The sequence below is a fragment of the Artemia sp. Qi Xiang Cuo genome, chromosome 7, assembly GCF_049724085.1.
Source record: "Artemia sp. Qi Xiang Cuo chromosome 7, ASM4972408v1, whole genome shotgun sequence".
Classification (NCBI taxonomy): Eukaryota; Metazoa; Arthropoda; class Branchiopoda; order Anostraca; family Artemiidae; genus Artemia; species Artemia sp. Qi Xiang Cuo.
This window is the reverse complement of record NC_142800.1, coordinates 52,515,641-52,532,521: the sequence shown is the minus strand read 5'-3', so window position 1 is coordinate 52,532,521 and position 16,881 is coordinate 52,515,641. Positions and strand designations below refer to the sequence as shown.

The 16,881-nt window shown below is 38.6% G+C and overlaps 1 protein-coding gene across 1 annotated transcript in view; it reads left to right on the top strand.

Moving 5' to 3' along the window:
* Window positions 1–16,881, top strand: part of LOC148950413 (lipase member I-like) — a 184,289-nt gene that overhangs the window by 147,150 nt on the left and 20,258 nt on the right. The window contains exons 5-6 of the mRNA XM_089091594.1: window positions 626–841; window positions 9,920–10,058. Coding sequence (XP_088947720.1) covers window positions 626–841; window positions 9,920–10,058 — 355 coding nt within the window. The remainder of the gene's footprint in view (window positions 1–625; window positions 842–9,919; window positions 10,059–16,881) is intronic.

Sequence of the window (16,881 nt, the reverse complement as noted above, 5' to 3'; positions counted from 1 at the left end):
GTTTAAGTCCTCACAAATATAGTTATGTAAATAACAGACCGGTAAGAGTTTCGCTTAATATTGCGTCGGGTCGCTCCTTACTTACAGTTCGTTACCACGAACTGTTTAATTGTTGAATTCGTTTATTGTAAAGTTTGTGGTGACAGTTAGATCGTATTATTGCTTTAATTTTTTATTGTACTGTATTATTTTCTAATGTATTTTTGCCACCCCCTCGGACAAGTTTTTACTTCTCGGGGTGGCTGTTATTACTGTTTTTCTTCTTTGGTTTAATAAATATGTATATCTCTCTATACACACACACACACATATATATATATATATATATATATATATATATATATATATATATATATATATATATAAAGAGCGAGCGAGAGAGAGAGAGAGAGAGAGAGAGAGAGAGAGAGAGAGGGAGAGAGAGAAGAAGAGAGATTTAGCAAAGTTACGTCATAATCATAAGGACATAAGCTTTCAGATCATGGAGCATATTTAAAGTGAAAAATTTACCGCATAACGGTAAATTTTAGAACTAAGGCCAATCTTTGATAATTCAAGTTTCCTACGGTTTTACGGCCTCTTTTATTATAGGCATTCTTATTTTCTACAAAAAATATACTTACAGGCTTAGATCCTGCAGGCCCTGCTTTTCATCATACAAGAAATATGCCTGCGAAAAGGCTAGATAAAAATGATGCAAAATTCACGGATGTCATTTATACAAATGCTGGCAAAGAAGATGGCCTTCACTTTGGACTTAATTTCTCAGTTGGTCATGCAAACTTCTATGTGAATGGTGGCGGTAGTCAACCCGAGTGTAGATTTATCATCAACCTGATTGGTAAGCTGGTCAAATACAAAATTGTTATAAGCGTTAGATCTCCCTTATCCAGTATAAAATTGCTAAATAACCTATTTTTTTCACACATCTTGCGACCTTCTTTTAGGATTATTGTATCCTAAAAGCATAACAGTAAATTTTAGAACTAAGGCCAATCTTTGATAATTCAAGTTTCCTACTGTTTTACGGCCTCTTTTATTATAGGCATTCTTATTTTCTACAAAAAATATACCTACAGGCTCAGATCCTGCAGGCCCTGCTTTTCATCATACAAGAAATATGCCTGCGAAAAGGCTAGATAAAAATGATGCAGAATTCACGGATGTCATTTATACAAATGCGGGCAAAGAAGATGGCCTTCACTTTGGACTTAATTTCTCAGTTGGTCATGCAAACTTCTGTGTGAATGGTGCATGAGCAAACTGGACTCCTCACTTACAATTAGACCTATCAAACAGTTTGTCTTAAAACCTATAAGTAAGGAGCAAACTGGACTAGCAGTAAACAAACTCTAAAAAAGGAAGTTTTAATAGTAATATATTCCTCAATGGAATTAGATTTTCACAATCCATCCAATTTAAAGTTGTTCATTAAAAGCTACGACCCGGACAAAAATTTGTCTTATTTTACAAAAAGGGGTAATATGCCATAAGAAGGAAGTGAACAGATAAGATAATCCTAGCAGAGGTGGACTGGGAGTGAAAAGCTAAGGGGGCATTCGTGTTAGGCGGTCCTACCTATGACCCTCCTTTTAGAAGGAATTTATTGTGTTTTTTTGTGTTTAAGCAGAAGGGGCGTTGAACAATGAGTGGAGATTGTGCTACACGGCATTTGCGCGGAAATATGCACCACCAGGCAAATTAGTACTACCCACTAAGAAAGAAGTCCTAAACCCTAAGCTACTAAGCCCTAGCAATGACATATGTATGGACTTATCTATCAACAAATAAAATAACATCATTTTTATACAATCCTAAAGCGTCTTCGAAAATACCTTCAAACTGCACTGAATCAAGCAGCTCCTGTTCAAGTGACACCAATATGAATGCTTCCAAGAGATCATCTGATATTTTAGTCCTTACTTTTGTCTTAATGAGGTTCAGTTTGCTGAAGGATTTTTCATAGCTGACTTGAAAAAACGAAAGTGTCAGCAGATACTCGTAGACCAGAAAAACTGAAGTGTAGGTTGATGAGCACAGACTGAGCCTTAATAGCACCTGATACGCGCAAATTATGCAATTGTTGCACAAGGTGCAAGAACAAGGAATCTCGCACATCAGCCCCTCCACATTTAGCTCCAAGTTCAAGTTCATCCTCATATACCACACCAGGCCTATCCCGGCTATTTTTATGACCCTTAATAACAATTTCGTCGTAAACTGAGGCAAAGCTTTTCAGCTCTGACTTCAGCTCGTCATGAGAAACCTTCATCATCTCTGTAACGTTTCTAAGGGCCACCTCTGGCATTTTACCTCGAGCTACAAGGTTCAACGTTGTAGGCTGCAAGAAATATACGTCAGAGATAAGCTATTTGTTTTCTAAAAATCTTTCTTCCAGGCTGGTTGTTATTTGATCAATTACTAACCTGAATACTTCGACTCGAAATCGCTATTCCTAATCTTCGGGTTGAAAATCTTTCGCTGTTTCTCCCGGTATGCACTCTTTCTTGGCAACGCGACAAGCTGGTAGTTCTGAGCTAATTTCAAGGTCCAATGAAGTGGTCTCGAGAAGGCCCTGGGTCCTTGACACAAACTTCGAGGCCTTTTCTTTGACCCTTTTGAAGGATATACTTTCTTGATCCTTTTTTTGCTTTATCAACCAGGTTCCAGGCCGTCAAAAAGTCCAATCCTTTCGTCTGGAGATACCTTTAAATAGAGGAATGACTTCAATTACAGCAAGAAACAAGTGAGTGGTTAGGATTTTATTGTGCTCCGTAAGCTTACTCAGCAGTAAGTCTGCTTCAGATGAAGTTTTTGAGTCTAAAAAACTGCTGTTTTCCATTGAGGACAAAACGTGCACTGTATTTTAGTACAGGCAATCATCATCAGAAACCATCCAAACAAGCGACTTCCCATTTGCCCACCAAAGAGTTTCACCGATTTCCTACGGTGTTCGATATCCTAAGGGTCAACTTCAAACGTTCTTCTTTTGTGTTCTCTACTTGTTGTCGCCATAATCCCGTTTGTTTGTGCGACTCTGCAAAGTTGTAAGACTTCTAGACGTTTTCTTTAACATTTTCAAAGGAAATGTTCTATATATCCTCACTTGCCTTATCAGTCATGTTCCTGGCCGCCAAGAAGTCCAATCCTTCCGTCTCAAGATACCTTGAAATAGGGCCACTGACTTCAAATGTAGCAAAAACAATTTAGCGATTAGAATCGTTTTTTACTCCGTAAGCTTATTCAGCAGTGAGTCGGCTTCAGATGAAGTTCTTGAGTCTAAAAACTACTATTTTCTACTGTAGACAAAACGTGCACTGTATTTTAGTGCATCATCATACAAAAACATCCAAACTAGTGACTTACATTTTGCCTACCAACGAGTTTCAGCGATTTTCTACAGTCTTTTCAGCTTCGATTGTCCTTCTTTTGTGTTCTCTACTTGTTGTCGCCATAAGCCCGTTTGTGTGTGCGACTCAGCAAAGCTTTAAAACTTCAAGGTGTTTTCTTGGACGTTTTCAAAGGAAATGCTCTATATATCCTCATTTGCCTTATCAACCTTATTCCCGGCTGCCAAGAAGTCTAATCCTTCCGTCTGGAGATACCTTGAAATAGGGCCAATGACTTCAAATGCAACAAGAAACAAGTGAGCGGTTAGGATCATTTTGTATTCAGTAAGCTTATTCAGCAGGGAGTTGGCTTCACATGAAGTTTTGAGTCGAACGAACTAATGTTTTCCATAGAAAACAAAACGTGCAATGCATCTAAGTACAGGCAATCATCACTGGAAAACATCCAAAGAAGTGACTTCTCTTTTTGCCCACCAACGGGTTTTACCGACTTTCTGTAGCCTTTTCAGATTTGACTGCCCTTCTTTTGTGTTCTCTACTTGCTGGCGCCACTGGCCCATTTGTTTGTGTGACTCAGCAAAGAAATATGAAATTCTGTTCATGATGCCGAAGAAATTCAGTGCAACACTAAACGATGCAAAGGTTTAGAACGTGACTGTAGTACCATCTGTAAACCGAATCCGGAACGCAGTTTTAATTTGAAAACGAAGTCCGTTAAATTCGTCCCTCATGTTAGAAGCATCGTCAAACGATCCTCCAGCTATATTTTCACACTGATGTCCATGCTCTTCGATCTTTGCTTGTAGAAGTTTTTTCATACCCTTGCCACTGGAATCTTGGACAGGTATGACAGCAAAGATTTGTTCGTGAATTTCTTTGCCTTTCACATATCTAAACACGATGGAAGCCTGGTCCACAACCCTAGCGTCCTGAGTTGTGTCCATTTGGTTTTTGTACTCTTTTTCACCAATTTCGTTCATTATAGCTCTCCATATGTTTTTAATAATGCTCCTTATCACTTTCTGGACAGTCGTCTTAGAAAGAAAAGTGGTGAGGGAGCCCCGACCATTAGCAGCGTCTCTGGATTTTCAGATGGTATCTGTGTTCAATTTCCCTTTTCTGCTATCATCTATTACTTTTTCTAGATGTTCCTTTAGCGTGATGTCATACTTCGAGATCAAAAGTATAACCATAAATGATGCTTCCGTGGTTTATTCCCATCTTTGTTAGAAGCTCAAGCCTCTCCTGGTTGCTGTGTGCTCCCCAATAGCTCCATTACCATGAAAACGCGATTCAATACTTGAATGGTTTGCAAGATCTGTCCTTTCTGTTTACTGGACAAAGCGCTGTTTATGTACCATCCTATGTCTTAACAGTTTTCAGCTTGAGTCACAGCGATATGGCCTATCAGATTTGCATGGGCCTGGAATTTTTCATGGGTATACCTAAAATTGGTGAACCCAGTAACAAATTGCGACTTTCCTTCTGAAAGTGCGATGCAAATGCTTCAAAGAATTGATTTTACCGTCATTTCTCTAGTTTCAAGAGCAACCCAGGATCTTGAGACAGAAAGAATGGTAAGTTTCCGGTAGTAAATAGAATCCAAGTCCAAACTAAGTTTTCCTATTGAAATGGTGTCGGATGGGACGGACATGACCTCATGAAATTTAATTTCTGATATAGTGTCAAATTTGGAGGTAAAGGGTAGGAAATAGACACGCTCACTGGCAAAGGTGACCCATCATCATCTAGCTTCACGTCCAAGTCACCACTTGCAGTTTGGTTCAGATACAGTGTAGATTCTTCCGCTACTGGCTCTGCTGGTTCAGAAGGTGTCACAGTGTTTGATGATGTTGGCTCACCCTCTGTTGAATCTGGGTCGATGTCGTGTGCTTGTTCGATATGGTTCTAAGAAATGGAATATAAACATCCGTCAACAAAACGTTGACGGATGCCATCTTGCATCCTAGGTCAACTAGGATGCAAGCCAACCGTTAAATAGCCTCCTAGGTCAGGATGCTGGTATCTACGCTAAATCAGTACATTGGCCTATAATAACTCAGGCAAAAAATTGTCAAGCGGAATTCTTTGTTGAACATTGTGTCAACTATACTTTTATAGGTAGAAAAATAATAAGCGACCGGCCCAAAACCAATTGGCCCAAGGAATTATCCCCCACCCCAGGGACCAGTCCACCTCTGAATCCTAGCATAGATCTTTCGAGTTTCCATCTGCAAAAATTTAGATTTTTTGCGTGTTTACTTGTTTTTTGTTTCGTTAATTTGAACGAAAACTGAAAGTTCCAGTCCCCTATTTAAGTACCCAAAAAGATTGTACCTCAGCAAAGTGATATTTTCTGCCAATTTGTGGTCCTAAACTACAATCCTGCCCCAAAGAGGGCCAAGTCACTCGGTTGAACATTCTGGAAGAGCAAATCGATCGGAAACTATCAACAAACTAAATATTTAGCTTCCCAGTTTCAGATCCACTAATGCCACACGGTGGTGTATTCGTGCCTAGAAAGCCACATACTTAAAAAAAACGATTAATAAAAGCATTTACTTTGAAGTTTCACCGATTAAAGTTGATTCAATGGCTATTTGGTAATATTATATACAGTAGGAGGGATGTATAATCGTGCATCATAATTATTTATGAGGGCTTGTGGGTTATTCTTTTTGTGTGGGGTACCTAATTCCTCGAAGAGTGCATTTGTATGCCCTGATCTCTAACTCTCCGTGAGCTTTAATGTAAACATAAAAGATGGCCTGGGGAGGCCAGGAGGCATGAATTACTGTTTAATCGTTATTCATTCTGATTAAGTCTGAACATGGGTGATACAGAGTGATAGCGTCCTTTTATTGCAGACAATCTTCTTCTACACAACATAAAAGCTTACACTTACATACCTACCGGCACAAAGGTGGAGAGGGGATGGTGAGAGATGAGGGGTACTCAATACCACCAGGAAAATTTTTTGCGTTGGGGGAGGGAGGACGGGTAAGTGCTACTAGGACTATCTTTTGCCGTGATTTAAGAGGTAATATATCTCATTTTCCTGTTTATATTTAAGTTTAATAGCGTATTGTTTCCGGGAACTTTGCCTCCTGCTAGCCTTCATGGAAATATCACTACAAAAGTCATTTCTTCACATAATTTACCTTGAATATCGTTCAAATGATGAATCTGAAATTCATCCTGCTAGCCTTGCCTCCTGCTAGCCTTCATGGAAATATCACTACAAAAGTCATTTCTTCACATAATTTACCTTGAATATCGTTCAAATGATGAATCTGAAATTGATTTTGATGATTAAGACCCTCCTCTCTCCTAATAGTTAATTAGAGGGGTGAATTTTTTCAGGGATGATGATAATTTTAAAAGCATTGTTTTAAGGATATTAAAAGTAAATATAAAAGGAACGGGGTCGGGAAGAGCGATCTGTAACTCTTCTTCACATTTAAGAGAGCCTTAGATTAAGCAGCTTGGAGCAACAAAAAACGTAAGTAAAAAGTGGTTCTTGTCAACAGAAACCGAAACTCTAAACAATGAAGTTTTGGCCTACTATTAAAAAAATAAAGTTTTTTCAACTGAGAGTAAGAAGTAACATTAAAATATAAAACGAACAGAAATTATTCCGTATATGAGGAGGGCTACCCCGTCCTCAATCCCTTAATCTACGTGCTAAAGTTTTCTTGTACTTCAAAAAAAGCTTCTTATTCTAATTAAACGCCCCTTGCGATTCAAGAGTTGTTCTTAAACAATTGAGACACAAAGTCAAACTTTAACGTAACGAGTGAGGTGTTGAGGAGGGGCAGCCACCCTAATATATGAAGTAATTTCAATTCGTTCTAAGTTTTTGTGTTCCACTTTACTTTCAGCTGAGAAAACGTGTTTGTTTTCTATTTAATTTCCAATCATTTATCAAATAATGTAGGGAATCCCACCTCCCCCTGTGGAAAAATTCCATCCTTGCATAACATTCCCCCAGGAAAGTTCTTCTGGATGATTCAATCTGAAAAATTTCTTCTTAGCATGCTTTCATTTGTAAAGGTTTTTTTTCCATTTAATTTCTGATCGTTTTTCAAATCATGCCAATAATATCCCCCTCCGTTGTTTTTTTCCCGGAAATCTTTTCATCCCAATGGAAAGTATCTTCAGTGGAAAATGTCTCCATTTAGAATTTCTCCCACGGAAAATTCTCCCATCGAGGATTTCTCCAACGCAAAAGCCCCTCGTGGAAAAATTGCCCACGGAACTCCAACCCCTCAGAAAATGTTCCCCGCAAAATTCCCCCAGAACATCTTCACTTTTGAAATTAATTTGTCAAAGTGAAAGTAAGACAAATCAAAAGAATCTTGTATTGGGAATTCTGAAATTCCTCCTGTGTAAAATTTGCCGTGGAAAGCTCAAACCCGGACACTTTTCTTCCAACAGAAAATCTCCCTATGGAAAATCTTCTACCACCTCGCTAAAATGTCTGTATACTTTTCATTAACAAATACTATATATAAACAATGGGTAAATTTCATGACATAAAATTCATATTCCCAGGAGCTGTGTGGGGTCATGCCATCTCCAAAAGCCATAGTTAGTTAATTGATCTTTCAACTATGTTGAAAAAAATGCCTATTTTAAAATATTGATCGGATAACTGTGTGGAAAAAAGGGACGTTAAAGGGGGGATTAATTGCCCTTCAATCTTTTTGGTCTTAAAAAGGGCACTATAAATTTTAACTTCCATTCGAATGAGTCTTCTACAAATCTTCTAGGACCACTGATTACATGCGATCACCCCTGAGAATAACGTAAAAAATAAAAAATACGCATCCGTGATCACTCTTCTAGCAAAAACTACAAATTTTCATATTTTTGCAGAGGGGAGCTTGAAACCTCTGCAGTAGGATTCTCTTATATGCTGAATTTGATGGTGTGGTTACCAACAATATTGCTTGAATTCTTGGGAATGTTTCCCCCTTTTTCGAAAATCAGGCTAATTTTCAGGCTCGTAGCTTTTGACGAGTAACATTATACATAATGAATTTTGTATATTGGAATTAGCAGAATAAGCCAATTCTTTTGATATATTTATTGGTATCAGGATTCCGTTTTTTAGAGTTTCTGTTACTATTGAGCCTGGTGCCTGCTTACTTACAGTTCTGGTACTATCAAGACATGCCTGATATTGTAAAAATCTAGGTTGATGTTACCAAAATCGTGTCTGGTGCTATCAAGTCTGGTCAAGAGTTATCAATATCTTACGTGGTATTATAAAAATCTTGTCAATTATTATCAAATCTTGTCAGACATGATAAGAGTGTTCTCTGATATTAACAAAATATTACATTTTACTGTAAAAATCTTAGAAGTTATTAACAAAACCTTGCGTGATATCATTAAAATGTTATTTTTATTAGCAAAATATTTTCTGATACTACCAAAACTTGCCCGATATTATTAAAATCTAGCAGGGTGCTATCGAAATCATATCTGGTATTATCAAAATCTCCCCAAATATTGCAAAAATATTGCTTGGGATTATTAGCATTTTGTCTGATATTATCAAACAACTGGCACTGCATTATCAAAGTATTACAAAATGCCAAATTTTGTCTATTACTATCAAAATCTTTTCACGCATAATGACAATCCTCTCTGGTATTATCAAAATCTTACATGGTATTTGATAAAAGAGCAAGATTTTGATAAAACAACAATATGACTACTGATTACCAATCCAATGACCCTCCTCCGAAGTTTATACGACCATCCTTTCTATAAGAACCTTGTTTGCCCTCAGGCGTAACATACAACCGATGAGTTGAGGGCTATGGAAGGGGGGGGCTGTCATCCTCGAAGACATAATTTCTGGACCTTTCATTTACGCTGAACAAAATGGTTGTCTCAAAATTTTGAATGCAAGTGTTTGGATAAATGACTGGTGTGGGGGTTTGGTTGCCCTCCAATCATTTTCGACTGTTCGAAAGGGCACTAAAACTTCTGATTACCAATCCAATGAGCCCTCTTCGAGGATTATACGACCACCCTTTCTATAAGAGCCTTATATGTCCCCAGGGCATAACTCATAACCCTTGCCCTGAAGGCTGAGGGGGGTGGGGGGTAGGTTGTCATCCTCAAATATACAATTTGTTGACCTTTCAACTAGGATGAACAAAATGGCTATATCAAAAATTTGGTTGGATGGGCTTAGGGAAATGACTGGCGTGAGGGTCAGGTTGCCCTCCAATCACTTTCAATTGTTAAAAGGACATTAACCCTTTCAATTTCCAATCGAAAGAGTTCTTTATGAAGTTTCTATGACAGCTCTTTCTATAAAAAGTGTTCCTGTCTAAAACCAAAACAAAATATACAAAATAAATAATGCATTGTATCCAGACCGCTCTTTACTTAGACAGCGGTATTGCGCTGCCTATGATTATAACAGACAAGTTTTGCTTCTAACAGAAAATGTTGTGTTAATATCAAGTAGGATTTTGCCTGTAGATTGGGAGATCAGAATTTTTTCAGATCAGAGTTTTTTCGTTATTTTACCTTCTCTTATTTTCCAGGACTTATCGAAGCTGTTTGTAGCCACAATGCTGCAGTAATTCATTTTATGAATTCTATTGGTTCAAATCAATTTGTAGCTAAGTCTTGTAGAAAACCCTCCTCAAGGACAGAAATAATGGGAGAAAATGCTTCAGCCAAGTAAGAAATATCTGATAATTTAAGGTGAAATGCAAAGAAAAAAAAGGAAGCAGATTTCCGGCGGGTAAACACAGCGACTAGATGGATAGATAATTCGTTTGTAATTATCAACAAATCTTAAATCTATTTCGAATCATAGGCAGCGCGCTAGCGCTGTCTAAGTAAAGAATGATGTTGGCACAATCTGTCGTTTTTTGGTTCTTTATACCCGGGCACTTCGTATCGAAGGAGTTGTCGTAGAAACTACGAAAAGGGCTCAGTCGATTGGAAATTGGAGAGGCTAGTGCTCTTTTTAATATTCGAAAGTGATTGGAGGGCAACTAGCCCCCCCCTCCACGCTCATCATTCCTCCAAACAAATCCAATCAAAATTTTGAGATAGTCATTTTGTTCAGCGTAGTTGATTTCCAGATAGAAAATATGTTTTTGAGTAGGACACTCCCCCAGATCCCTCAGGGTTAGGGATTTAAACTATGCCCTGGGGGCATATAAGGTTTTTATAGAAGGCGTTGTTGTAGAAATTTCAAAACAGGCTCATTCGATTGGAAATTCAAAGGGCTATTACCCTTTATAATAGTCGAAAGGGGATTGGAGGGCAACTAGCACCCCCTCCCACGCCCATCATTCCCCCAAATACATTCAATCAAAATTATGAGATAGCCATTTTGTTCAGCGTAGTTGATTTCCCGATAGAAATACGTTTTTGAGGAGGATACTCCCCCACAGCCCTCAGGGCAAGGGTTTTAAGTTATGCCTTAGGGGCATATAAGGCTTTTATAGAAGGCCTTGTCGTAGAAACTTCAAAACAGGCTCATTCGAATGGAAATTCAAAGGGCTAGTACCCTTTTTAATAGTCGAAAGTGATTGGAGGACAACGAGCCCCCCTCCCCAAGCCCATTATTCCCCCAAACACATCCAATCAAAATTTTGAGATAGCCATTTTGTTCAGCGTAGTTGATTTCCAGATAGAAAATATGTTTTTGAGCAGGACACTCCCCGACATCCCTCGGGCACGGGTTTTAAGTCATGCTCTTGGGGCATATAAGGTTTTTATAGAAGTCGTTGTCGTAGAAACTTCAAAACAGGCTCATTCAATTGGAAATTCAAAGGGCTAGTACCCTTTTTAATAGTCGAAAGTGATTGGAGGGCAACTAGCGCCCCCATGCCCATCATTCCCCCAAACACATCCAATCAAAATTATGAGATAGCCATTTTGTTCAGCGTAGTTGATTTCCAGATAGAAAATATGTTTTTGAGGAGGACACTCCCCAACAACCCTCAGGGCAAGACTTTTAAGTTATGCCCTGGGAGAATATAAGGTTTTTATAGAAGGCGTTGTCGTAGAAACTTCAAAACAGGCTCATTCGATTGGAAATTCAAAGGGCTAGTGCCCATTTAATAGTCGAAAGTGATTGGAGGGCAACTAGCCCCCCCACGCCCATCATTCCTCCAAACACATCCAATCAAAATTTTGAGATAGCCATTTTGTTCAGCGTAGTTGTTTTCCAAATAGAAAATATATTTTTGAGGAGGACACTCCCTCACAACCCCCAAGGCAAGGGTTTTAAGTTACGTCCTGGGGGCATATAAGGTTTTTATAGAAGACGTTGTCGTAGAAACTGCAAAACAGGCTCATTCGATTGGAAATTCAAAGGGCTAGTACCCTTTTTAATAGTGGAGGGCAACTAGCCCCCCCACGCCCATCATTCCCCCAAACACATCCAATCAAAATTTTGAGATAGTCATTTTGTTCAGCGTAGTCGATTTCCAGATAGAAAATAAGTTTTTGAGAAGGACACTCCCCCACAACCCTCAGGGTAAGGGTTTTAAGATATGCCCTGGGGGAATATAGGGTTTTTATAGAAGGTGTTGTCGTATAAACTTCCAGAAATGCTCATTCGATTGGAAATTCAAAGATCTAGTGCCCTTTTCAATTGTCGAAAGTGATTGGAGGGCAACTAGCCCCCCCACGCCCATCATTTCCCGAAACACATCCAATCAAAATTTTAAAGTAGCCATTTTGTTCAGCGTCATTGATTTCCAGATAGAAAATATGTTTTTGAGGAGGACACTCCCCCACAACCCTCAGGGCAAGGGTTTTAAGTTATGCCCTGGTAGTATATAAGGTTTTTTATAGAAGGCGTTGTCTTAGAAACTTCAAAAAAGCTCAGTCAATTGGAAATCCAAAGGGCTAGTGCCCTTTTTAATAGTCGAAAGTGATTGGAGGGCAACTAGCCCCCCACCCACACCCATCATTCCCCAAAAAACATCCAATAAAAATTTTGAGATATCCATTTTGTTCAGCATAGTTGATCTCCAGATAGAAACCATATTTTGAGGAGGAGGCTCCCCCACAACCCTCAGAGCAAGGATTATAAGTAATACCCTGGGGGTATATAAAGTTTTTATTGAAAGCGTTGTCGTAGAAACTTCAAAAGGGCTCATTCAATTGGAAATAAAAAGGGCTAGTGCCTTTTTTAAAAGTTGAAAGTGATTGGATAGTGACTAACGCCCCTCTCACGCCCACCATTTTCCCAAACACATCGAATCAAAATTTTGAGATATCCATTTTGTTCAACGTAGTTGAAAGTTCTGGAAATTAGGTCTTTTAGGATGATAACCCCCGCAGAGCCCTCAATGCAAGGGTTGTGCGTTATGCCCTGGGGGGGATTTAAGGTTTATATAGAAAGTTGTTGTATATGATTTATAGAATAGATTTTAGTCTTCCTCAAATCCAATTTTTATTTACAAGATACTCTACTTATTCGTGTGGTAGAAACTTTACTAATCGTTGGCTGGACACTGGTCTTCTTCATAATTCATCAAGAGAAGTTGAAATCAGGTAAAAACGAAATGGCTGTGGCATTTCCAAATCCTTGCAGAATAGTTGAAATATCTAAGAGCCATGTTTTTTTTAACAGAATTAATAATCAAAATTGTTATTATTTGTATTCCTCGAAAATTACTGAATACAAAACTTAGAATACCATATTACCGTATTCATCGTATTCTTTGTATTCTTTTCATCGTATTCATTACCGTATTCTTTGAATATTAGTACGTCGAAAAAAAAATCCTTCAGGCAAACTTCAGAAGTATATTAGAACTGCGGGATGTGGCTATAGTTATCGTGAATTAAAATCAACTCTCAAACTCTGTGTGGACTGAGGCCACTTCTTTTCTAAGTCACTATCATAGTCACTATCAGGCCTACCACCAAAAATAGTCTTTCTGCGGTCACACAAGTCGCGGGAATAGACAATAACTTGCTGGCAAGTACGGCGACGTAGAAAATTTCATCGCGATTGTGTCTTTGGAACAGAAGAACGTTGCCCTCACCGTCGTCTTCGGTTTCTTCCTATGTCTTTAAAAGGATGAAGTATAGTGCCATTTTGTTCAGAGTAGTTGATTTCCAGATATAAAATACGTTTTTGAGGAGGACGCTCCCCCACAACCCTCAGGACAAGGGTTATAAGTTATGCCCTGGGGACACATAAGGTTATTATTGAAATCTTTGTCGTAGTAACTTGGAAAAGGGCTCATTCGATTTGAAATTCAAAGGGGTAGTGCCCTTTTTAATAGTCGAAAGTGATTAGTAATATTTTTTTGGTTGTTGTTGTTTAGACCAGGGCACTTCGCATTGAAGTAGTTGTCGCGGGAACTTCAAAAAGGGCTAATTCGATTGAAAATAGAAAGGGCTAATGCCCTTTTTAATAGTCGAAAGTGATTGAAGGGCAACTAATCCTCCTTCCACTCCCACCCTCCAATTTGCCTATTCTTTTAAACTAAATGTTACCCTAAGATTAAATCAAAATGTACTGTGATAATGCTAATTCCCAATAAGGCATCTCAGCAGTATCCCAAGAATGACTGAGGGTATTGTGTTGAAACTTTCGGGGCTACTTCTGCTCTTAAAATTTAACCAAATCAAAATAGCGTATCCAAGCTATCAAAGAAAGTAAACAGATTTTTTTGCAAATGGTATCAAGTTTTAAATTTCAGGTCAACTATAGGAGGTATGAATCTAAATTAAACACTACTATTTGTGACCAGATTTTTAAAACGGTGTATGTTGTTAAAAATTGCTGAAAATTTTTCTCCAGCATACAAATAGCAGGCCAAACTATAAAGTCTTAAAAAACGAAAATATTTAAAGTATTATTTTCTTTTTCCCTGAAAAGACTATGTTAATATAAAACAAACAGAAATTAATAAAAAAAAATTTCCACAAAATAAGTTTTCTACGAGGGCAATCAAATACCCGCCCAGAGACACAGCCAAAGAGAGTGAGAGAGACAAAAACAAATTCAACTATATAGATTCAACCTTAGAAATCGACAAAAACAAACACGAGGAGAGGCGAAAACCCACCAAGACATATAGGAAAAGAGAGTGAGAGAGGCAAAAATAAATACAACTATATAAATTCAGACATATAAATCGTCAAACACAGGCACTGAGATAAGCAAACAACCACCCAGACACCCAGTCAAAGAGAGCGAGAGAGACAAAAACACATACAACTATATAGATTGAGACATACAAACCGACAGACAGGCACTGGGACATGCAAACATCCGCCCAAACACACAGGCAAAGACAGTGAGAGAGATAAAAACACATGCAAATATATAGATTTTGACATACAAACCAACAAAGACAGGCACTGGGAGAAGCAGGCCGCCCAGACACATATGCAAAGAGAGTGAGAGAGACAAAAACACATACAAACACATAAATTTTGACATACAAGCCGTCAAAGACAGGCATTGAGATAAGCAAAAGCCCGCCCAGACACACAAGCAAAGGAATTGAGTGAGACAAAAACACATACAAATATATAGATTCAGACATACAAACCTTCAAAGACAGGCATTGAGAAAAGAAAACACCCGCCCAGACACATAGGTAAAGAGATTGAGAGAGACCCGCCCAGGCGCACGAGCAAAGGAAATGAGAGAGACAAAAATACATACAAATATATGGATTCAGATATACAAACCGACAAAGACAGGCATTGAGATCAGCAAACACCCGCCCAGACGCACATGCAAAGAGAGTGAGAGAGACAAAACACATACAACTACATATATTAAGACATCCAAACCTACAAAGACAGGCACTGGGACACGGAAATATCAGCCCACACACACAGGCATAGAAAGCGAGACTATAGATTCAGACGTAACAACCGACTAAGACAAATAATGAAAGAAGCAAACGCCCACCCAGATTCACAAGCAAAGAGAGTGAGAGTGTCAAAAACGTATACAAATACATAGATTCAGACATACAAACCGACAAAGACAGGCACGGAAAGAAAGCAAATAACCCACCCAGACACGCAAGCAAAGGAAGTGAGAGATACAAAAAGACATACACATATATAGATTTTGACGTACAATCCGACAAGGACAGGCATTGAGATATGCAAACACCCGCCCAGACATATAGGCAAAAGGAGTGAGAGAGACAAAAACACATACAGCTATATAAATTCAGACATACAAACCGACAAACACAGGCACTGAGATAAGCAAACACCCACCCAGACACATTGGCTAAGAGAGTGAGAGAGACAAAAACAAATACAAATATATAGATTCTGACATAAAAACCGACAAAGACATGCATTGATATAGGCAAACACCCGCCCAGACACATAACCAAAGAGAGTGAGAGAGACAAAAACAAATACAACTATATAGATTCAGATATACAAACCGACAAAGACAGGCATTGATGTAGGCAAACACCCACCCAGACACACAACCAAAGAGAGTGAGAGAGTCAAAAACAAATACAAATACATAGATTCAGCCATACAACCCGACAAAGACAGGCACTGGGAGAAGTAAACATCCACCCCGACACACAGGCAAAGAGAGTGAGAGAGACGAAAAACAAATACAACTATATAGATTCAGACATATAAACCGACAAAGACATGCACTGAGATAAGCAAAGATCCGCCCACACACACAGGCAAAGAGAGTGAGAATATATATTCAGGCGTAAAAACCGAATAAGACAGGCACTAAGACACGTAAACATCCACCCACACACACATACACATAGGCAAGGAGATTGACAGAGATAAAAACACATGCAAATTTATAGATTCAGACATAAAAACTGACAAAGACAGGCATTAAGATAAGCAAACACCAACCCAGGCACACAAGCAAAGGAAGTGAGAGAGACAAAAACACATACAAGTATATATATATTCAGACATACAAACCGACTAAGACAATATATTGAGATAAGCAAACACCCGCCCAGACACATAGACGAAGAGAGAGAGAGACCCGCCCAGACACACAAGCAGAGTAAGTGAGAGAGACAAAATATACGTACAGATATATAGATTCTGACATACAAACCGGCAAAGAAAGGCACTGAGATAAGCAAACACCTGCCCAGACACACATGCAAAGACAGTGAGAGAGGCAAAAACAAATATAAATATATAGATTCAGACATACGATCCAACAAAGACAGGAAATGGGAGAAGCAAACATCCGCACAGACACATATGCAAAGAGAGTGGGAGAGACAAAAACACATACAATCACATAGATTAAAACATACAAACCGACAAAGACAAACACTGGGACATACAAACATTCACCCACACACACAGGAAAAGAGAGTGACAGTATAGATTCAGACGTAAGAACCGACAATGACAGGCACTAGGACACGTAAACATCCACCCACACAAATACACATAGGCAAGGAGAGTGAGAGAGAGAAAAACACATTCAAATATATGGATTCATACATACAAACCGACAAAGACAGGCATTGAGATAAGCAAA